Source organism: Oculina patagonica, chromosome 13 (assembly GCF_052425735.1).
Source record: "Oculina patagonica isolate OP01 chromosome 13, crgOcupat, whole genome shotgun sequence".
In the NCBI taxonomy this organism is placed as follows: domain Eukaryota; kingdom Metazoa; phylum Cnidaria; class Anthozoa; order Scleractinia; family Oculinidae; genus Oculina; species Oculina patagonica.
The window spans coordinates 29516661-29540402 of NC_135770.1; the positions used below are offsets into that span (position 1 = coordinate 29516661).

The window sequence follows — 23742 nt, forward strand, 5'->3', positions numbered from 1 at the left end:
AATTTAGTATTTTTAGGCGATGACCAATCGCCTTATGCTGGGGCGCGATCAAGGATTCATGTGAAAATGTGAGAATTACTCCATTATCAAACCGAAGGAAACTGGGAACTAGAAGCTCTTGTTGTTTACTTTTTCGTTCCGCCATCTTTGATTGTCATGTGTGAGTTGTCTTCCGCAGTTGAGGGCATCGGCAAAACGCGTTTAATTTCTCCACGCACTACAGGAATAAATGTTACGTTAACGGAGATCAAGTTAACGAGAAATCCCCGCAAAAACACGAAGGAAATACTTCTGGAAAGTTAGAAAGGCCTGATCCCAAGTATAAACGAAAGAGAAAAATTTTATATTTGAGGAGTTCTGCTGAATTCAGTCAACAGACGTGATCACATCTCTACTTTTATAATACAATGGGCCTGTGTTGTTGGTCTGTGTAAGCAATTATGAAACAGCCCTTGACCTATGTCGCTGGCGAGAACTGTATTGTATATCGTTATGCAAAAATTTTTTTGGGATCACTTTCTTGGGGAGCTTGGAAACCAGGCTTGATTTGGTAGCCGAGCCTTCTCCTCACAATGTAACCTTGTTTACAGACAACAGCGAAATTTTCACAGAATATCCCCTGAAACTTCTTGAGAGTATTAGATGTTTGTTTAGAAATGTCAAGCGATTTCAAAAATTATTTTGGTTTTCTAGTTTACGAAATATCCGAACTTCGGTATACTATAAAATCGCTATGTTCTCGACACTTAAAAAAATTTTTGGCTCAGCCCGGAAGTATTAATTGAAACAGAAAACCAGTCACGCAAACGAATGAATGGATGAATATCTCTATTTACTTTAAAAACCCAATAAGAATATTCGAAGTTTGTTTAGAAATGCCAAGCGATTCTTAAAATTATTTCGGTTTCGAAGTGGACGAATTTTTCGAGCTTGTGCATACCATAAAATCGCTATGTTCATGACACTTACACCCGCTTTTATTTCGATGTGCTACACAAACAAGACGGATCGAAATCCGCCAATCACAGCCCACTAGCATGACCTTCTGAACTTGTGGGCTCATTTCCGGCCGGTGTTGATTTCATGCAAATGAGCCCACAAGTTCAGAAGGTCATACTAGTGGGCTGTGATTGGCGGATTTCGATCCGTCTTGATTGTGTAGCACATCAAAATAAAAGAGGGTTAAGTGTCATGAACATAGCGATTTTATGGTATGCACAAGCTCGAAAAATTCGTCCACTTCGAAACCGAAATAATTTTAAGAATCGCTTGGCATTTCTAAACAAACTTCGAATATTCTTATTGGGTTTTTAAAGTAAATAGAGATATTCATCCATTCATTCGTTTGCGTGACTGGTTTTCTGTTTCAATTAATACTTCCGGGCTGAGCCAAAAATTTTTTAAGTGTCGAGAACATAGCGATTTTATAGTATACCGAAGTTCGGATATTTCGTAAACTAGAAAACCAAAATAATTTTTGGAATCGCTTGACATTTCTAAACAAACATCTAATACTCTCAAGAAGTTTCAGGGGATATTCTGTGAAAATTTCGCTGTTGTCTGTAAACAAGGTTACATTGTGAGGAGAAGGCTCGGCTACCAAATCAAGCCTGGTTTCCAAGCTCCCCAAGAAAGTGATCCCAAAAAAATTTTTGCTATCGTTATTCCGATGTCACACTATAAGGTAACGCAACATTGTTGAATAATCGTTCAACACAGAAGTTGTCAGCTATTTTTATTAACGTTAATTTTTTGACAAATTTCCTGAAAAATTTGTAAGATTCCCTTGGGAAACGTCATCGCCTCTGCATGCTTTGCGTGCCGTTTATTCTTATATGCTAATGCTGGCCAAATTTAATTCCCACGATCCTGATCCGTGAAACCAAAAAGTGTTTTAAATCAGCATCCAGTGTTGTATTGAATTCCTGTTTAAAGATTCAATAACTCGCTCCGAATATTGGAGCAAATAATTAAATCAAATTTGAGAAGAACACTAGAGCTGCTTTTAGCTGAATGGGAATTCCCGGGGGAATTAATTTACCAATCACGTAAATCTTGCGAGTCAGGGCATGTTTGTCTCAGTGGTTTTCCTTCAGATTTCAGAAATCCTCTAAATGACACAGCACCAAAAATACATAGCGCTAAAAGTCGAACATTTCACACTTAACATGCTAATTATAACTTTTACCCGCTCAAACATATTTTTCTTTCACACTACATCTCCTACGTAAAGACCAGATGATTCGCAAAGTTGTCAAAGTGAGAGTTGTTAAGTCCGCTAGCACATTCTTTGACAACAACGTAGTGGTACTGGGAATTTCCCTTGCCTACCGAATGACGTAAGCGGTACAAGTCAGGGCATGTTTGTGAAGGGAATTTTTCTTCATATCTCCAAAATGCTTTCAATGACACAGCCAAAAAAATAGATAACGCTTAAAAGAGAAATACTTCGCAATAAATTTTGTTTAGTGAAGACCAAAGGATTTGCAATGATTTGAAAAGTAGGCGATTAATAGCTTTAAAACATTACGTGACTCGATGTCTAGTCAATCGAAAGTGAAACTTGTCATGTCAGCACATTCTTTAAAACCAACGTAATGGTATTTAGTTACAGATTTTAGCCCGCTAAATATATTTTTCTTTCAAAGCATGAAAATTTAGTATTTTCTTTGAGTCAAACGCTTCAAACTAGAACATTCCACGCTAAACTTGCTAAGTAAAGACCAAAGCGTTAGAAAATTTCCCCTTAGTAGGTGATTTCTAGCTTTTAAACATTGCGTGACGCGTGACTGGCCGAGCGGGCCTGCGGGGGCATCAGTCTGGTCACTGAGAAAAAAAAAAACCAAGTGCAGAACATGAACTGCGTGCGCAGTTAATAAAAACAACGGTCCAACGTGTAAATTACAAGTGTAAAAGTTTTATTGAATTGACCCCAGGAGTAAACTTTTAATGCAGTCACTTCACGAGTTTTACATAACGTCCTGAATGATATGTCACGTGATGTGTCTCGGGGTTTCCATCATGGCGGCCGAAATGTGTTGGTTATTGACTCTCGGGGCTATTGACCGTTATTGTCCTGAAAGAATGAATAACAATGCGCTTAATCCGTGGTGGATTTCGTGTTTATCCTTCTATTTCGGTTCGGTTGAACTGTATAAGAAACTTGAATCGTCCTAAAAGGTTGTTTGCAATAACAGAGGAACTTACCTTGGAAGATTTGCCAGGTCCTCATTCGCATTTCCCTGGCAAAGAAGTTCATATCGGATGGCCTTAAACTACTCGCTTTTCAGCAGAAACTAAATGACTTAGATGCAGGAAAAATCATATTAAAGTCACAAGTCAGGAATGTGGAAAAATTCGGTCCGATATTTAGGACGAAGTACACAGGTTTGAGATTTGAGGACAATGTTAAGATTGCTAACCCAAATGATGTGGCTTCTGTGCTGCGATCTGAGGGACAAATTCCACGCAGACCCGAAAGTCCTGTAATGGAGTACTACAGAAGAGAAACTAGCAAACCAGCAGGGTTGATCTTTGATAATGGTTTGACCTGGTACAAGAATCGAAAACAAGTCAACGAGCGGATGCTTCAACCGAGGAGCGTGGCCGAGTACGAACCTGCTTTCAATGAGATCGTCACGGAATTTGTATCTAGGCTGGAAAAACTCCGAGGAAGTCACGGCATGGAAAATGAGATTCCGCTGCTTGAAGACGAGCTTTTCAAGTGGTCATTTGAGTCCGTATCCCAGCTGCTATTTGATGAACGGTTTGGAGCGTTGGAAGATCAAATTCAACCGGAAGTAAAGCAGTTCCTTGACGCTATTGCCAACTTTTTGTACACCACAACTCACATCCATGTACAACCTCCCTGGTTGCACAAAATTTTTCCGACAAAAATCTACAAACAGTTTGCAGACAGCTATGATAAACTTTATGAATTTACTGGGAAGGCCTTAAAAAGAAAAATAAAAGAGTTTGAGGAGCAAGATGCAGGGCAGAATGAAAGTGGAAAGATGGAACTCTTAAAACTTTTGGCTTTGAATTCAGACATGACACACGAGGATCTTTTAGCGACTTATGTTGACATGTACTTTGCAGGAGTCGACACAACAGCAACTGCAATCCTGTGGAGTTTATATTTGTTAGCAAAACACCAAGACAAACAACTGAAACTGTACCAAGAAATTTTATCAGTCCTTGAGCCAGGAGAAATTGCCACTGCTAAATCATTGTCCAAGTTACCCTATTTAAAAGCATGCATCAAAGAAGTCCTTCGACTGTACCCAGTAATTCACTTGCACCGAGTAACTGATCAAGACTTGGTGTTGAGTGGATACAAAATCCCTGCAGGTACACAAGTCATTATACTTGTACATGCAATGTCTATGAGTGAGAAGTACTTTGATGATCCTTGCTCCTTTAAACCAGAGCGATGGCTGCGGGATAATCAAAAACCTTCAGATGGAGCAAGCAATGTTGATGCATTTGCTTCTTTGCCATTTGGCTTTGGTACACGAATGTGTGTTGGTCGGAGGGTGTCAGAACTTGAACTGTACTTACTGCTTACAAGGGTCGTACAAAACTATCAACTGTTTTATCCTGTTGGTGAAACAGTTGAGCGGACAATTCAAGGAATAGTAATCATCCCTGATCGCCCAGTGAGAGTACAGTTTGTGAAACGACAAGAGTCAAGGTAATGACTGCAGACAATACAATACATAGATGTGGCAGGGCATTCCTGCCTTCCTTTCTGCCCAGCTTGAATCGGTTCAGAAAAGGGCCCTGCTTATTATATAGCCATACCAATTAAACCATGTATCAACAGGAACATGTGTGGCTCAAGGTAAAAAGGTAAAAGGTGAAGTCTGTGTCCAAGCCAAGTGGCCCATGATACAGCTGACGCTTATCAGTTTCGGTAGCATTAATTAACTAAGATTATTGCTACTCCCCACTGGATGGGATGCCAGTCCATTGCAGGGTTACCCCTCAGCAGTAAATTTGCTGGTACCCATTTATACACCTGGGTGGAGAGAGGCACTGTGAGAGTAAAGTGTCGTGGCCAAGAACACAACGCATCGCCCCGGCCAGGGCTCAAACCCAGCCTGTTTGACTTCGAGTCAAGCACGCTAACCATTAGGCCACTGCACCTCCCACCGCACGAGGCATTCCAGCTTATTTATTAACTTCCGTTTACAAAACGTGTAAATGATAAGAATTTAGCCAAATAATACCGGTATATTCGATATCAATAGTACTTATTTAACATTACATATAGCAGTATACATAATGTTAGTATTACAAGTAGTGTCAATCTTTGATACTTTTATTTTATCCCTGTAATTCAGTTTTGAACTGCACTGGTGGTTAATAAACAGTTATAATATTTATTATGCAATGACAATTACAGAACTTTATTTAAACAGGGTTACAGCAAGGCGCCCAAATGTGTGACCACTTTTAATTTATTCACATTCTTTCGTGCAGATTTAATCCAATCAGAAGTCAACTGCAAGCTATCCACGGCTTTTGATTGGATTAAATCTGCACGAAAGAATGTGAATAAATTAAAAGTGGTCACACATTTGGGCGCCTTGCTGTAAAACATCTGTATAAAAATAAAAAGAACTATAAATTTTTACTGCTTTACATGTACGTGTTTGCCGTGTGGATGTTTGTTAAGGTTGATGTCCTTTCAGATCTAACTCACATAACTCCATTTTGTGATAGCTGAAAAATCCTGCCAAAGACCCATTATTTGAAAGAAACTTAGATGAAAATCACCATGTTTGCCCATTTTAAAGAGTATCACAAAAATCATAAAAAATTAAAGAGTTTATATGGTTTTGGGGGACGCTGTCTCAAAATAAGAAACGCTTGTATGGATTTTGAACCATGACTGTTTCAAGGTCCATTACTTCGTCTCTGTTCATCCTATAAGCATCAAACTTGGTCAAATGACCAATCTCACCATGATCTTTCATTTGGTGGTGTCAGATTATCGATTACTAGAAATTTGAAACTCGCTCCAGTTCCCTGCGCAATTTCGGAACAGCCTATGGGTAACCACAGTTTAAGGTATAAATTACAATAGATAAAAAAAATAACCTTTAGCATCCAATATGTAAAAGCATACGGTATTTTATTGTGACAACTTTAAGATGAATAGTGAATTCAACAGAGAAGTTAATCCTGGATTTTCCCAGAATTTTTCTAACATTACAATGTAAATTGTAGTGACATAATATGAATAATAAGGATTGAAGACGATTAATTAATTTACTTTTAATTATCACCCCTTGAAGATTCCTATCCCCACACCCATGTTAGTCATTATTGTCAATTAGCCGTGATAAATTCAAATGCAAATTCCCTTTACTGTTCTGTGTATATTTCAAAGCACTGGTTGTGAGAATCTGATAATTCATTCATAGCACCTCTCATAAGCTTGTTATTCTACTGGTCAAGTCCTCTAGAGTAGCAGTTGCTATTGTTTTGGGGGCTTAAGGGGCCTTGTTGCTGTTGTGAATGTTTTTGTTTTCTCTCAAAGGGTAGTGAGCCATTTATGTGTGACCTTGTGAGAGATGCTATCAATGCACGACACCAAAGTTTGTGACCCACATGCACGACCTACTCGTATTTCTCATATTTCAACCTACTCGTATTTTTAAAATGTCATCTAGCAAGTGCAAACTGTAGAGCCTTCTGGGTTAGCTGGGTGACAGGCAAACACACAATGACATGTGCTGTTAAACAAGCGGAAATCAGTGCAATTCCTTGTTATGAAATGTTAGAATTTAGGAGCTGTCAAAAACACAGTCACCGAATTTCCAAAAAGTCAAACGAGAAAGCATTTCCTAGGGTCTTGATACATGTCAAAACCTTCCCCGGTGGACCTACCTCCCCCCCCCCCCTTACCGCAGCGCCCCAAAAGAGCGGTTGGCAACAGCCTACAACTCTGAGCTTCAATGCATTGCTACAACCCTGAAATCCATCCTGATTTGATTCTATCTACAAGACATGATTTGATTCTATCTAAAATTTTGATTATGCAGGTACATATAAAATTAACATTTCTCTTTAATTGTGCAATAAAATATATTAATTTTAAACATAATGTAAGTAAATAAAATCATAAATTTAACCTTTTCTCTCATTTCTGTTAATTTAATAATGCATCTTATTATATCAAAACTCTTGTTTCTGTAAACTCTTATTGTCCCTTTCAGACATTTGGAAGGATACCAGACAGAACTGTATATAAAAAGTAAAACTGTCACTTATTGCAAAATCAATTACACCCCTTTCAGTGTTACGTGCACAGTTATTTTTCTACATCATCTTTTGACATCGTCTTTCGATGTGCTGTGAGAAATGAGCCAATCAAAACCAATGCATACTGGTGTAGGTTTCCAGCGAATGAGCCCACAAGTTCAGAAGGGCGTGCTAGTGGGCTGTGATTGGCGGATTTCGATCCGTCTTGTTTGTTCAGTACATCGAAAGATAGGTGTTTATAGAAAGCTGCTATGCACATAGCACTTAAAGCAGGTGTAAAACAGTCACAGATAATCAATCAAATTTAACAATCATGCATTGGACATGACTTTAAACCTCTCCTTTAGAATATGTTGTCAATAAAATTTCAATTGCGAGAGAGCATTTAACACTAAATTTTTGTCAAGGTACTTTGTTTTTTTTTTCTTTCAATTCTTTACTTGAAGAAACTTTACCTACATTTACAGCTAATTATAACTGATTGATGATCAGTTCACCACTAACAATACTATCAGTATGGAATTTTTCAAATTATCACAACTCAAACATTGATTGAGCGGTGAAAAAAAGGGTGTGAAAAAATTGATCATTCTGTGTAATTTGTAACTCATTTCATGAGAAATAATATCATTAACAATAATCAGGATTTCTCTGCGTTAGTGTGAAAAGCTACTATGCTACAACCCCTAATACATAATTATGTAGACTACTTTGAATATAAATGTAAAATTAAATAACTAAAAAAATAAAGATGCATTTGCAACAAGAAGCTTCTCGTCTGAAAATCATTTTCAGATATCAATATTTCTTCTTTAACAGATGATAGCCAAAATTTAATTGCAGGGTTGTCTAATTATACCACCGAAAGGCCAAAGTACTCCACAACAAATACTTGGAATATCTTCAACAAATCCTTGACAACCTCGTGATTTATTGACTCTTTGTTGTCACATCCCTTGTGCCAACATGGTGGGAACGGAAGAGAAATCAGATGCAGGACTTTGACATCTGCAAATAAAGACAAAGAAATCAACTCTGCTTAGCAATGGCAAATGCTGAATTCAGGTCATTGACCTTTACTGTTGAGCTTCTCCCGGTTCTGTAACATAAAGTGACTCTACCTAGGAAGAACTAGCCTGCGTGGTTGGCGGTATTGTTGGGTTTTAAAGCACCCGCAAGCAAGCGGCAAAGCTGCGACAACGCGCAGTGCAGCCGTGAGTGGCTTGGGGAGGAGGAAATTGAAAAAGCCTCTCTCGGCTTTGCCGCTTGCTTGTGTGCGCTTTAAACCGCCAGCTATGCAGGCTTAGGAAGAACGTATTACTATGTGTACATCGTGCATGTACTCTTCCCTGCTAGTATATCAGGGATAATCCCTCAACATCTTTCTTCAGGTTTCACTGATAGATTGTTTTTGTACATATCTAGCTCCTGGAGCACTTTCCATTTGTGTAGAAAAAAGTGACTGATAATTCTGTGGCAAATGGAACAGGACAATTTTCCAACAAACACAATGGTGCAGGATGAGTGTGTATCGTTTGTTAATTTTTCAGTGGAAAGGACTGTTCCATTTCATTTCCCACTGGAACAGCCGCATATTTCATTGAGGTACATGGTAATATTGGAAAAAGGTAAAATGGGTTTGAAGTGATTTTCCAAGCATACCCGAGAGGAATACCTCTGAAGGTATCCCATTTCTTTAAAAAAATTCCACTGGGTAAGGACCATTACTAACAATACTCAGGTTGATCTTTCGCCTGGTTTCGCCATCCTCCTGGATGGAGACAGGCACTGACAATTGGCCTACTGTCTTGGGTGAAGCTGTAATTTATTTCACTGACTTGTCACATTTATCAAGTTACTTACTTCTTTCTAAGAACGGTATGTGATCATCCTCCACAAGGTATCCTCGATCCATAAGACGAGGGAAGAAGTATGGCTGCGTGTGACGTGATATCTGATTGCTGCTCATCAATCGACGCTCTGATCAAAATGAGCATACAAAACTCCAGTAAATTAAATTAAATTTTTGCTCACACAACAATATTTTAAATAGCAAGAAATAAAGCAGAAATTTTAGCCATTTACTGTTGGCAAGCCAAAGGAATTAAATTTAACGTTGGCATGGGGGGGGGGGGGGGATGAAAAATTGTTGAATATTTGAAGTGGTCTAAATGTTGCAAAAGTCTCACTTTTAGCCTAGCCGGTTTATCAGACCATCACGTAACTCTATTCCCCGTACAGTGACCCCCCTAAGTAACAATCATAAGCCTAGCAGTGACATACATTCAAGTAGCCTGCGTTGCAGACGAACAAAACCCCAGTTATATCCGTCTGCGAATTAGAGCACAAAAGCTTGTTCCGGCCCCCCGCGTGTTACCAGGGATTTCTATAATAACCTCTGATTGGCTCTTGAAAAGGGCTGTTCTTTCGTGCGCCGTTATTGGTCGAGTGGATCTTGTGAAACCATAGTTACGCGTTCGATGAATACCAGATACCAGTTACACTGAGGCGTTCTTGTCGTATAATTTGTATATTTGCCGCTCTGTGGAACTGTTCAATTTATTTCGCTTTTCACTTGTTTAGAAAGGGCACTTTATGCTGTAAGCTGTATTATTTGGAGGCATTTTAAATTGCGTAGAGCCATAAGACTGTCGCTTTAATAGCAAATGTGTAGAGGTCTTAGTCTGCACGGCTTTTCGTTTGTATATTTTGACTGTTTTGACACCTCTGTGTTAAATTTGCCATATGTAATTACTATTGCGGTTAGTCTTTGAACATTCATGTTTGCAAGATATTTTTTGAGCTCTCGAAATATTTGCTCTGGTCCTAAATTTTCCGTGAAGATGTCGACTACTTGCATTCTGCATTTGTAACGCCGGGTTCGGCTGTTTGTTGTGTTGCAAGGTCATGTTGCTTCTCATCACGGATGACGGATGGGTCGTTGTGTGCTTCTTTCACCACAAGACAAAGACCTTTTTGCTTGCCAGTTGTGTTTGCTTCTTGTCATTATTGTTTTCTTTTTTATCAGATAGTTCGAACCGGTTGCTTTTTTGCCGCTTCAAACGTTTATTCTCACCGATCTGCCGTGATCGCCGCAAGTTTATTGTGTATCTGTTATTCATCAAAAGCGTAACTATGGTGTTACGAGACCCATTCGACCAATCACGGTGCACGAAAGAATGACCCTATTGAAGAGCCAATCAGAGGTAATTATAGAAATCCCTGGTAACACGCGGGGGGCGGAACAAGCTTTTGTGCTCTAATTCGCAGACGGATATAACCAGGGTTTTGTTCGTCTGCAACGCAGGCTAACATTCAAGGAAAAAGCTATCGTTATAAACATGTAGAGCAAATTAAAAATAAAAGACATAGTGCTGTAATGGTTGCCACATACATCAATTTTCAAAATGCTTTGACTTTTTCCTGATAAAAATAAAATTTCCCTGACCAAACACACTCAAAATGTCAGATTTGGTAGCTGTCTCACCCTCCACTTCCAAGAAAAAATGTTGCTGAGATCACACTGACCAGAAATGTTTCTTCTAGTCATCAATTGTATGAAATCAGCAGTGTTATATTCCAATTTTCCCTGACTTTTCTACAAAATGTCAATTTCCCCTGACCCTAAATATTTCAATTTCCTGACCATCAAGAATTTTAATTTTCCCCGACCATTTTCTGAACTGTGGCAGCCCTGATAGTCTGATCATATATTGAAGAACCGGTCAACTAATCAGAAATATGACACATATTGTACATACCGATGAGCTGCATTCTTTCAAATAAATCATTAGTCTCTTTGAAGGAATTATAAAACACTGGATTGCTTGCACCAATTAGATCCAATAGCACAAAGGCAGTCTGTTTTGAAGAGTAAAAGCACAAATCAATCATTTGGCACTACATTATGTAAATCTAAAAAAATACTCAGGACCAACAAAAAGTACCATTGGCAACTTATTATAATTGTGTATGGCCTTACACACGCTGTGATTGGCGGATTTACGTTCTACAGTATGGCTTGCTTTCTGCTTGTTAGACTTGCAAGGTTTTCCTTTCTACAGAGTGAGAGCCACAATAAAGTAGACATTTAATCTTGTTTTCGTGATCGAGTGTACTGTACGATACAGATCTTTGTTGTTTTTTCTTGTCAACTTATGGCCCTCACTCTTCATGCTTGGGTTGAAATGCCATGGGCAAGAACTCAGTCCATATCATGCAGTATAAACCTGGAACTACCGGTATATTAATACGAGGTATATACATTGGCTAGGAGATATAAAGTGATCAAGCTCTGTAACTTGAAAAAACATCCTCAACCCTCCAAGTTAAGACCATTTTAGTCGCCATGGCGACTCAAATTTTGGAGCTGGTGACTAAATTGGAAATGAAGTCGCCAGACCGGCCACTAAAATTGAGAGGAAGGATTGAAAGTGTTAGCTTAATTAAGCGACTAAAACTTTTCACTGGCGACCAAACTTGAGCAGTGGGTGGCCAAATGGCCACTTAAGTAAAAAATAAACTTGGAGGGTTGATCCTGAGCGCTTCTAAAATGGTACTTACTATGGAGTCTATCATTGTACTGTTGGAGCCCTTTGGGTGAATTGTGTTACTCCAATTTTGTGCAAGATGTCTAGCACCATATAGAGAGTCTGTTTTTGTCCACTGTTCAAATGCTTCTTCACCATCAAAGAAAACCATCTGTAGTGTGACATCTGATTGCTACAGTAAAAAAACCAAATTAATACAGTACATTATTGTATCACTGTATGGCCTGATATTGACAAAATAGCATAGAATAGCAATTTGCGGGGCGATACATGTGGGAGTTGAAGGGGGTCACTCCGCACTATTCAACATTCATCGAGGATTCACCAAATACATACATGTACCTTTTTGTAAAATGTTGCTAACTTATAAGTAAAGTAGAATTTCAATTTCTTGAACCTCCAGGGTAAACGAAAATTGCTTTGAGAAAATGGGAGGATTGAGAAATCAGGGCTAAAATTACAGACAAGTACTATCAAAGGGAAACGAAAATTGGTTGACTTCAGGAAATCAGGAGTTTGAGAAACCGAGGGTTCAAGAAATCGGGATTCTACTGTATATCTAAACAAGAAGCTTGAAGAAGCTTTAAATTGGTCAGTTAATGTTAAACTGGTCTTCTGCCAAAAAAAAAAACGGACGGGAGATTCAACCTGGAAAAATACGCTTAGAGCAAGGATAAGAACCAACAACAAACTCAACCCACAAATGGCGCTATGTCCTGGAATCAAACACGGACCACATTCTTGGTGAGAGGTGAGGGCTCTCACACTGTGCCACCCCTGCTCCCCCATTGCGCCACTGATGCCACACCTTAGGTCCATAGACTCACACCTAAAATGTTAGACTTGTGCCTAAGGTGTAAGAGTTGGCAGACTATGTAGGAAATTCTTGTTGTAAGCAATAGCTAGTAATAGAGCCGTACCTCATCATCTGCCTCAGGCATATTTGCTTCCTGTTGCTGCCGTGCTTTAAATAAAGGAGTGACTATTTTGGCAATTTCAATTAGCATTGCACAAGGCATTGCTGAATCAGTGGCAGCCATAAAGAATGATCCTTTACCAAGTTTGTCAGGGGGGAAATATTTAGAGTCATAATGTGCGGCAAAGATGAGCCGTCTTTTAGCATTTGGGTTGAGAGTGGCAATGATGTTTGTGAATCGCTTGGGTCCAAGTGGTGTGATATCATCAAACTCATCCAAGGTGACTGTCCAATTGAGGTCCTCAAATTTTTTCTTTATAAACTGCAAAACAAGGTTAAAAGAACCCTTTAGAAAGATGACAGTCACTGATCATGATTGGTCTTCATGCATGATTTAAAAAATGATATCATCGCTTCTGTATATAAATTTTATGGTACAGTGGTATTTAAAATGTTTAAATATAATGTGTCCATTTCTGCACTTGCTTTACAGTCTCCCCTTATATTTCTAATAAAACTATCTTACAGATAATAATTAAAAGCAAATATATATGTTGTGGTTCAAATTTATCTTTGGTTTAAAATTTTTCAAACCAGTTTGATTTTTATTTCCCATTGTTTCAGATTATGTTAATGAATATGAGACAATGAAATATGAAAATCAAACTGGTTTAAAAAAATTCAACCAAAGATAAATTTGAACCACAACATATATGCATGTCTACTTGGGGTTCTATTTAGGGTATTAGAGGGGTAGAAGCTTCCCCTGCCCCCCAAAAAATGCCCAGCTTCCCCCCAAAATATATTGTTATCATTACAGTTAAAAGTAACTATATCAGAAAATTAATCCAGGCGCCACAAGGTCAGTGCACATGAAGTAAATATTCCCTGTCTAGGGACACTAATTATTGTGTCTTAATTAAAATGCACCAGATTGCATCTCAGTGCATATTCATTCCAAAACGTTTTGCCCATGCCCCTAGAACCCCCCTTGGAAACTCATGGCATTCGGCCACTCAGGACTTCTCCCGCAAATGATTAATCCTAGATGGAACCCTGCTACTGCAAAGTGAATTGTCACACTTTTTTGCAAATTAAAATTTAATTTGCAGAATTGTGTTCTTGGAAAATATCCATACCGACCCCACAGAGGGTTATTGGGGATTCTGATGGGAAAGGGAGAATCAAAGGCCATTTTTAAGGAAAGTATGAGGCTTAATTGGAATTTCTGAGGGGGGTGGGGAAGGGTTCAAACAAAAAAAAACGCTATGGGCGCTGAGTACTCTTGTTCTGAAGACCTGAGAAAAAAATGCCAGTTACTCATGGGTAGAGAAAGGTACTCTTGCCTGTTTAGCAGAGTAGAGCACTTCGAATAAGCCAAAATAATGTCTCCATCTATAAAATCATTTGGATTTTAAGCAAGGTCTGAGTAAAAATGTGGTACCATTTTGATTTGCATTTCTAAGTTTGATTTAATTTTTCCTTGATTTATCTCTCAACAGATTATTGAGAACTGAAGGGAGAAATTGTTAAAGACCAACTTCTTTTAAAAAATGTTTCAATAAGATCTCAATAAGAGGTTGTATCTAAATTAGAAAATTGAGGGAGTTATCTATTACACATGAATTAATTTACAGAATACATATTGTTTGAATGAAATTAAAAAAAACTAATCAATTTTATTATTGTCTAAATTCTTTATTTTGTGGTCATCCAGCACCTAAATTAAATCAAAAAATTGATCTTCTTTAAGTGATACGTGACACCCCTGATAATATAACTGATAACTTCCTGCTCAGTCAATATGGAAAACATCTTCAGTGAAAAATTATTGACTTTACAGAGAAAAATAAATTTAAAATATTATTTTTATCACAAGCACTATGATTGGTGAGTTCAAACTCATAAATAGAAATTGGTGGATTGTGAAGACAAAATTTGATTTATAGGTCAGTTTAATACAAACAGGATCCTTCTTGAATACAACCAATGACAACTATGCAAATACGCTATGCAAATGAGAAACAAATTAAAAAGTCTCACCGAGACTTTCGTAATTAACAAAATGCTTTTCATGTTTTGTTTGGTTATCCTTTCTTTTAATTTCCTTCATAGTTTTTCACTTCAATATCAACATTATTTGGAACAGCAACTTGTCACTGGGGATGAAACACTCAATTGTTAATTTTTTTAAAAGATTTTTTTTTCCATTTCAGCCATATTCCATAATAGGGGTGATGAAAGGTCCTTCAAATACATGTCTCGCAGAATTTTAGTCAAATTTCAAGGGCCTTGACATCTTAAATTTTTTTTCTCAAAACTGTTAGGGAGTTGCAATTCCTCTCGCATTTTGCAAGTTTTGGAATGTCTCTAACTTGGTGGAAATATATTAATCTCACCTTCGTACTAAGTGCCACCCTAAATAATATTAATATTTTTCTTACTAAAAATATTATTTTATTCCTAGAATAAGAGTAGGAACTTGATTCAGCTAGGTTCTAATTGGCCTGAATTCAGCGTTCGACAAGTAGAGTCCACTCTTGTTTCTAAAATTATTACACTTTTTGGGTTAAAATTAAAAACAATTTTTAATGCCCTTGAGAAGTGATTTTATTAATTTCTTTTATGTGTATTTAAAATAATTGCCTAAAAAAATCTCAAGCGTGAAAAAACTAACATAGAAATTATGTAATATGGTTTTTTTAGCTTACAAAAATTCACCAGGACAACCAATTTTCTCTTCAATTGTTTTCATAATTTGTTAACGCAATTAGTCCAATGAAGAATTACCATAGGGTTCCTACTTTTTTGAATACCATAATTAGCTGATGTCTTAGCTGGAATTATGAGCTGTGAGTTATTTTCCATAAGATTCTAAATCAATGCAAAAATGTGTAAAAGTAAAAATATATCTATTGATGTTACTTTAACCCGCTATTTCAATATTTTGTCAAACCAATCCGCGCGAAAAAGCCGCAAGAATATAGACCGTGGTTACAAAATGATAGTATCGATGAGATATGAAAATATTGGATAAAATACAAAGATAGATACGGGCAGAATCAACCGTCTGTGTATGTTTCCGCAGAGTATTTTTGGAAAAGAAAACAAGGAAATTGCTGTCAATACAAGAATTATTATATTACCTGCGAAAGGGCAGTGGTATAATATTGCATCCGATTCATAATTTTTAGAAAATTGATCGCTTTTAGCGCTACATGATGAATAGCCCGATTTATTGAATTGGCAAAATTCGATCGCTTCACAGGTACAAACATTCACACAAACAAAATAAGATTACGCCTTTAAAATCGCTGTCTTATATACGTTATTTCGTGTTCACCAGCGGAACAGAAAAAAAATCGCGCAAGAAATTATAGAATTAGTCTTTTCAAGCTAAAACGACGCGAAGTTTTAATATAGAAACACTAAACCTTTGTTTTAACAACGCTGTCTCCGAAAAGGTAATTAGAAGAAGTGGCTAGCTTGTTTACTAACTTGAATAGGTAAAGGAAGTACGGAAGCATTTTCCGTTATTTCTCTTACCATCTTGACTTTGTGATGCCCGGTAGTTCCAGGGACACGTACATGATAGATCCCTTTCAGAAATATGTCGTCGTAAAAAGTTTGGTAGTCTGTCCTCTGCGCCAAGTCGTTTAGCTTCGATTCGGGCAGAGAGCGCGGCAATGGATGATCCTCGGATCTCTGTAAGAAGTGAAGAAACAAAATTACAAAACAAACATATCAGTAATGACGAAAACGATAAAGGGCAAAACCAACGATTGAGTTAAAAATACCACTAGAAAGCGGAATACGTCGAACGACTGATCACCACACATACCTTCGCATTGCCACTGCCACTACCTCGCGCAATGTCCGCGAAACAAGTTAAAAGAAACGCTACAGTCCACCACATTCTTCCCTCGACGATTAACGACGAAGGCCAGTAGATTAATGAATCACAAAACCAGCTGCTCTCCCATTTTATATCTTCAACTAATTGATTGAACTTATTTACGTTCTTATCTCATTGAGCGCTCGCGACCGCGCGCTTCGCCTCACTTTGATGCTGACCTGCTGACGACGAGTGCTTCCTTCCGGCCGGCCGTGCATCGAGGTTCAAAGGACGCAAACATTCAAAATATGTTTGTATTTTCCAGAGTTTTTATCTCACATTAGAGCCAAGGGAGCTGCATGGGAGCTAACATAGAAGAGGGAAGCTACTACATATCTTAAAAGTCCAAATTCAAGGCATTGAGTAATTTCAAGCTGGCACATTTTCGCGCGCTCCGCCTCACTTTGGTGTCGGCTGTGCTTCATCGAGGCAGGAAGGAAGATAGTCACTCCTGGAAGGAGATACGCATGCTTGCTTTTCAAGGGTCGCAGAACGCGCAGATGAATCGGAAAAATGTTTACATTTTATTCTCATGAGAGATAACATAGCAGAGGACAATAATACAATTTGGTTAAGCAATTTCCAGTTGCCACACTTTTATATTTTCACCGACTTAACATTAACGCCTCAATTGTCTATGCTGATTGGAGAATCGAAAGTATTTTCAGAGCAACATTCTCTGATCTGTCAATGCTTTTTATGCGCGGGTGTGTGCGTGATCTATGATCCATTTCAAGCATGAAAGGAAATTGAAAAGGGTGTTAATCGCTCGGCTGTTTTTGTCTAAGTTGTTTTATTTTTCTCAATTATCTCGCGTCATGACCGCAAAACACGGAGATAGCTTTTGGCTGGTGGTAAACACATATTAAAACAGATCAATTGATCCCTATACCACCTGCGGGTTTAGTTCACTTTCTAGTTCGCTTTTCCGTCTGACAACCTGAAAATAAAAACACAGCAAATTTAAAAGAAAGACGTTCAGTTCAAATTCAGTACGATTAAAAAAAAATTGGTACGATTACTATGGGTCATCGATGGATAAATTGAAAGTGTCTTCAAAAGGATGTTCGATTTATAGTATTCAAAAACCAGCCCTTTTATTTGTTCAGCTGACTAAGAAAGCGAAATTAAGACCTTGAATTATTCAGCTATGTCAGTTACAGTTAACGTAAAGCATAAAGCAGTTTACTCACAAACGATAAAGGAAGAATACTATTCTGAAACGAATTTTCACAAAACCGGGCAAAAAAAAAATGATGCGCGGCCTGACAAAAACGTACTAAAAGTGAATTGTATAATTTTTTTTTTTAAAACGAATACCCAATAATTCAGTCACTACTTAAATTATCAGCAGTAAATTGAGTTTGTTCGAAGTCTGAGGAAAAAGCTGCCTTATTTTTCGACTAGCTGTCAGCAATGTTAAAAACAATATTTGTCTTCCGCAAGTTTGGAATTTCACAGATTTGATTTCAGAATTTTCTCTCACGGAACGATATCACTTTTCAAAACGGATTCAGAGGCATGAGTCATTTTAGGACGAGCCAGAAAGACTGTGACACACGACAGGCAAATTAATTAATCGCTCCAAAACAGCTCTAAATTCTGATTATATTTCTTGTCCGGTTTTGCTTATCAAGTTAGGCACATTATGTTTGATGTAAATCTACTGGTAGCGATGTTTTAATCTTTTCCTCTGCGCGGCATGTAATTCAGTTCCCTCGCGATTCTAACAATGCCGCTCCAAAAACGACAAAAAAAAATAATAAGGGAAAACTTTTCTACAATTTTACTAACAATTTCTAGCATATTACTGTAACATAATTCATCTCAGACAACTGCGATAATTTTTTGTGCCAGGAATTGTTTCAAACGTGGCAAGAGTATTAGAAACAAGCGGGCTATTGTTTTCTTTTAATTTCAGACCACGGGCTATTGACACTTACGAACCAATTCCCTTACCGGGAAATTTTTCAATTATTTTCAACAATCCTGTGTTTGCACGGTGTGGAAAACAGCAAGACTTCAGCTTATAATCCTGGCGAAAAGAATGGATTTCAATAACTCCGCTCTTTCAACGTTCGCGATTATAAAATACCATTTCCGATAAAAAGAGGCTCTGCCGTTTTCCTGTCCATTTTGTCGGCATTTTCGTTTGAAAATAAATGGTTTTCTCGCTCAGATACGTGAGAGACTTATCTTTAAATAATGCGATTGGGAGTCTTTGTCGTCGGTCACCCCCGCTGTTTCGCACAATTTTCCGTATTTCCAATACATTCATTATTACATGCTAACACCGACTAATTCGAAGAAAGCCTTCATTTTGTAATCCCATGTGTTAATTAAAACGGACAATTCTATTATCAGCTAACAGAGTTTCTCGCCAGTTAAGAAATTAAATTTCAGAGCGAGAATCTTAGTTGACACTAAAGGACACAAATTTAATTTTATTTTTCACAATGTTTGCTGGTCTAAGCGAACGGCGAAACAGCAAGAAATAAAATACTTATTTGACCCGTAGCAGCTGAAAATATCTGATCTTGTTTTTCTTTTTCCGGAACTGCTTTAGCCTGAGAAATTTTGAAGAATATATCTTAAAAGGGTTTAGATAACAGCTAATTTTAAACAGGAACTACAAAACATGTATAAATAAAATGGACAAGTTAGGAAGTAATTTTAAAAATTTTGTTCATTCAAATCAAAGCCGCTTTAATAAGACTAGATGGTTGCCTTAGAAAACCCACGCAGATTAAAACAATTCGATTTATAATGAGAACGAACACGAACATTTTTAATATACCAATGGAAAAAATAAGACTGACCATAGTAGGTTTTTTATATTATTTTTTTAACTACTATTGAATTCATGTCGGAATCAATATATCTGTCCGATTTGTCCTCTCAAAAAAATAAATTGCCAGTCTCCTTGATGCCTTGGCAAGGAATAAACAATAGGAAATTCTAAAGTGGCTAACGCTTTCTTTACCCTGGTAATTGTTGTAGACAATAATTTAAACAAAACAAGGGTCTATGTATTGACAAAAAACCCACGCAGGATAAACAGAAGTCAAGCAAACAGCAATTTGTAGAATTGGTTTAATAACGGTTCGCCCCTGCCACATATCCGGTGCAATGCAAAAAATAACTAAATGTTGCCTTAGGAGTATAATAAAACGAATCAAAACATGAATCAATTGATTGTACATGAGAATACTGCCGCGTTCCCTAGACTAACTTCATTTGAACAGCTCTTTTTTCACTAGTTCATCGAGACGAGGAGCGAGAAAGTGGCGCGACCATGTCTTGTTTCTTTAGTTTGCAATCGTGTCACGTTTTCTAAACGACATGACGAGAGAAAAGGCGATTGCTCTAAGTGCAATCCGCTTATATTCGTTCACACGCATCTCACCACCACAAAAATAGTAACAATAATGAAAATTATAATAAGTACTTAAGCTAACATTACTAAGTAACTTTACGTACTACCAAATTTCCGCAAATTGTTTGTTTGCTTTTTTTCTATTCAACTGGATCGAATGATTAGATTTTTCTAAAAAGAACGGAGGAAGCAATTGCGGATTTCATCTAACATCAAACTTTTTTTAAAAAAATTCCAATTACACTGCAGGGTAGGTCTGAATAAGAAAAAATATAAGAAATTCAAATATAACAGCTGCGGCTTGTTTTAGCGCAGTTTTGCTAAATTTTCTGAAAATTTCTTAGGTACTCGATTCTGGCCAGATATAGGTGAAATCATTATATTGTTTGGAGAAAAAGGAGAGACGGCCTGGAAACGAGGTTCACTGTCGGTTCACTGCATTCTCGTCCCCATAGCCCTTTCGTTTCTCTTAGCCGGCTTGGCACGAGAAAACGAAGGGCTCTGGGGACATAGGATTTTTGAATTAATTCGATTTTTTTTTTGATTGGCTGTTTGGAACAAAGAATTCCTAAACGGAAGTCGAAAACTTAACGACTCTCTCATACATTCTTTTGAAACGTCCTGACTGCATACATGAAGACCGGAAGTCCTAGAATCTAGGACTGGAAATAGGCATTTCTAGATTGTGCTAGTAAAAGTAGCATATTATGCTGGTAGCACTGCTCTTTTTCTGGCCAAATTATGCTAAAATTATGCTCGTTTTTTCCAAATTATGCCACTTTTTTTTAAATTATGCTCTTTGAAAAAATTGCAAAAAAGTCCAAAAAATATATTTTTTTTAGAAGCCGTTGGTCTACAAGAAAGAAACGCAACGAATACCACAATGAAATTCAAATAAACATGTGGTTCAGGTTTACATGCACACTAGTACTAGTCTATACGCTCATGTAGCTTGTCTGCGATTGTTATATTGCAGCATTACACTTGCTAGTGCATTGTCTTGCTGCTCATGGAAAGACGCCGAAAGCAGGCTAAAAACTCTTTCTGCGGCAGCCGACGAAGGTTGAACAAGCAATACTTTCTTGACTGCAAAAGACTGAGAACGTTACAAGTTTTCGTTCGGATCTGGCAAGACTGGCATGGCCGACGCCATTTTGTAGCCTTGCCTAATGAGAGGTACTGGGGCTGACATGGTTTACAATGTGACCTCCGGTTCCGGTGCACTCCAGGCCCCAGTCCCCAGTCCCCGGGATCAGTGAACTGCAAATGCTACTAATTGTACTAAAACATTAAATATCGAATAACGTGTGCTTAGGACTTGAAATCAAAAATGATCAAATTATAGGATGAAAAATGATCCGATAATTATCAAAATATGCGAATTATGCTAGCAGTGCTAATTGGGAAAAATTATGCCAGTTTGCTCAAATTATGCTAAAAATTATGCTAGCACAATCTATAAAAGCCTAACTGGAAATCCTGTGTCCCCAGAGCCCTTCGTTTTCTCGTGCCAAGGCCCAGCCGTCTAAGAGAAACGAAAGGGCTATGGGGACGAGAATGCTGGAGGGAGTGACTATTTAGCGCTCAGTTGATAATAATAATAATAATAATAATAAAAGCTTTTATTTATACACGATAAATGTTTTGCAGCATAGCTGATGTGGTCGTGTTTACAAATTACTATTGAAGCTAACTAAACCCTTAAATAACAAATAAAGACTACAAACTAAGCATTCCAAACAAACAAACATACACAGCCTCTAAATCCCTAATACTTTCAAAGCACCCTTGAAACTTGCCAACGATTCTTTAAGGCGGGCCTCGTTATTCAAAGAATTCCATAATGTGGCCCCTTCATAAGTAATCGACTTTTTGAGAAAGTCAGTCTTTGGTCTTGGTACTGACAAGCAATTTTTCCTTCTAAGATTGTAATTAGTCTTCTGCTCCGTCCACAAGTGTTGTAATTGGACCGGAGCACCTCCAGATACACATTTGAAGACAAAACAAAGTACCCTGCGGATGTACATTTGCCTCAATGGTATCCACTTTGCTTGACGCAGTACGTCTTCTGAAGGGGTGAACCAGTCTAAGCCGAAAATTATCTTGGCGGCACGCACATGGATTTTTTCTAAGTCACTAAAAAGTGTTGAGCCACACGACCCCCAGACTATCATACCGTACATTACAGACGGTAAAATTACTTTAAAATACTTTAAAATTACTTTAAAATAATTGTAAAATTACTTTGATATCGTGAGACTTCTCATTTTTCTAGGTTATCATTTTTCGTACATGAGGTATAAATCACACTTACTTAATTTTTTGTAGTTAAAAAAGTTGAGACTAGTCAAAGACGTTTTCGTCCCCATAGCTGCTATTTCTTCCTCATCACTATCATTGGTTGGCGCATAGCATTGGATAAAGGTGATGTTAGTGTGCCTCCCTCGTAGTGTGGCTCTGATTAGTCGGCTGTTAATAGGTTTCCATTCCAGCAGTGCACGATTTGTTCCTTTCTTTAGGATGATTGCGACTCCTACGTAGTGCAGGTCATCACTGCGTCCTGAATACAACACAGTTTCGCCCGTAGATGTTGTCTGCACTCACTCACACCCAAGATATGCAGACCGTAGCGCCTCATTTCCATGGTAATATAATATGAGCCAATTTTCCAACTTCATACATTGTACGAACGTCAGTTTGGCGTTTAAGACTTCCATCCTCATTGTTAAGTCAAAGACTTGCAAATATAGTTTGTACGGTTTTTAAAGCAATTAATAACGATCACGCTCCCAAGAGCATTAAAAAGTTATTGGATTTTAGAGACGTCAGATACGATCTGAGAGGAACCGACATCCTGAAACAGCCAAGGGTCAACACCACCACCTACGGTCTCAAATCGTGGCGTTGCCTAGCGCCAAAGCTGTGGAACTTACTTCCAGATTCGTACAGAACCAACAGATCTTTTAAGGCCTTTAAAAATAGTATAATGAAAATTGACCTTTCGGGCCTTTTAACCTTATTTTAGTAGTATCAACTCATTTATTGTACAGCATATTATATATATAATAATTACTTTAGATTTTATCTCATCATCCTGACTTATATATAATTTTTTTATTTATTCACTTATTATCATTATTTTTATTTTTTTTTTTCTTAACTAATTTAGGTGGAATACCTATAAACTAGCTGGTGTGACATTTCTGCAATGTCACACCTTATTGCTAAGTGTATGACACATTAAACGACTATTGTATTGTATTGTATCCTCGTGCTAGCAGCTTCCTTTCGGTTTTCACCGCTAGCAGTCATATGAGTCATCGACTCTGCAAGCCCGTCACAACCATTTCTCGAAAATTTCTTTGCCGCTGTTTCCGTAATTTTTTGTTTTTGCTGATAGGGTTGTTGGCCCTATGCAAACCCACTAACCTGGAGGGCCGGTGTGCCAGCTTCGCCAGGCCCTTCGCTCTCAGACCTTTACAGCATGGTTGAATCTGCCAGGAGTTATATGACTCCCACCGTCATAGCACTGGAGTTCCTGGGACCCCACCCCGACAAGGCGCCAGCACATGTGGCTGTCTTCTTTAATAAGCAAGTAATTAAGTAATTTTAGGTAACTTATTTCGTATGGCCATGCGCTAGCCATGTCCTTGAACTCTGTCAACTTGCCTCATGTAAGGGGGTTAAATCCAACAACTGGGAACAAACCACAAACCCCAAAGAATGGGATGGA

At 37.9% G+C, this 23742-nt stretch overlaps 2 protein-coding genes across 2 annotated transcripts; one reads left to right on the forward strand and one right to left on the reverse strand.

The window, feature by feature from the left end:
- The first annotated feature begins 3014 nt into the window (after nucleotides 1-3014).
- LOC144637289 (sterol 26-hydroxylase, mitochondrial-like) lies at nucleotides 3015-5346 on the forward strand. Its single transcript, XM_078496420.1, has one exon. The coding sequence runs from the start codon at nucleotides 3489-3491 to the stop codon at nucleotides 4695-4697; it is 1209 nt and encodes a 402-aa protein (XP_078352546.1). The 5' UTR covers nucleotides 3015-3488; the 3' UTR covers nucleotides 4698-5346.
- Nucleotides 5347-6143: 797 nt separating this feature from the next.
- On the reverse strand, nucleotides 6144-17055 carry LOC144634258 (glutaminyl-peptide cyclotransferase-like). Its single transcript, XM_078493160.1, has 8 exons — nucleotides 16580-17055; nucleotides 16285-16443; nucleotides 12743-13060; nucleotides 11836-11994; nucleotides 11034-11133; nucleotides 9136-9252; nucleotides 7732-8280; nucleotides 6144-7697 (listed from the first exon to the last, which is right to left on the reverse strand). The coding sequence occupies exons 1-7, from the start codon at nucleotides 16652-16654 to the stop codon at nucleotides 8126-8128; spliced, it is 1083 nt and encodes a 360-aa protein (XP_078349286.1). The 5' UTR covers nucleotides 16655-17055; the 3' UTR covers nucleotides 6144-7697; nucleotides 7732-8125.
- Between the last annotated feature and the right edge of the window lie 6687 nt (nucleotides 17056-23742).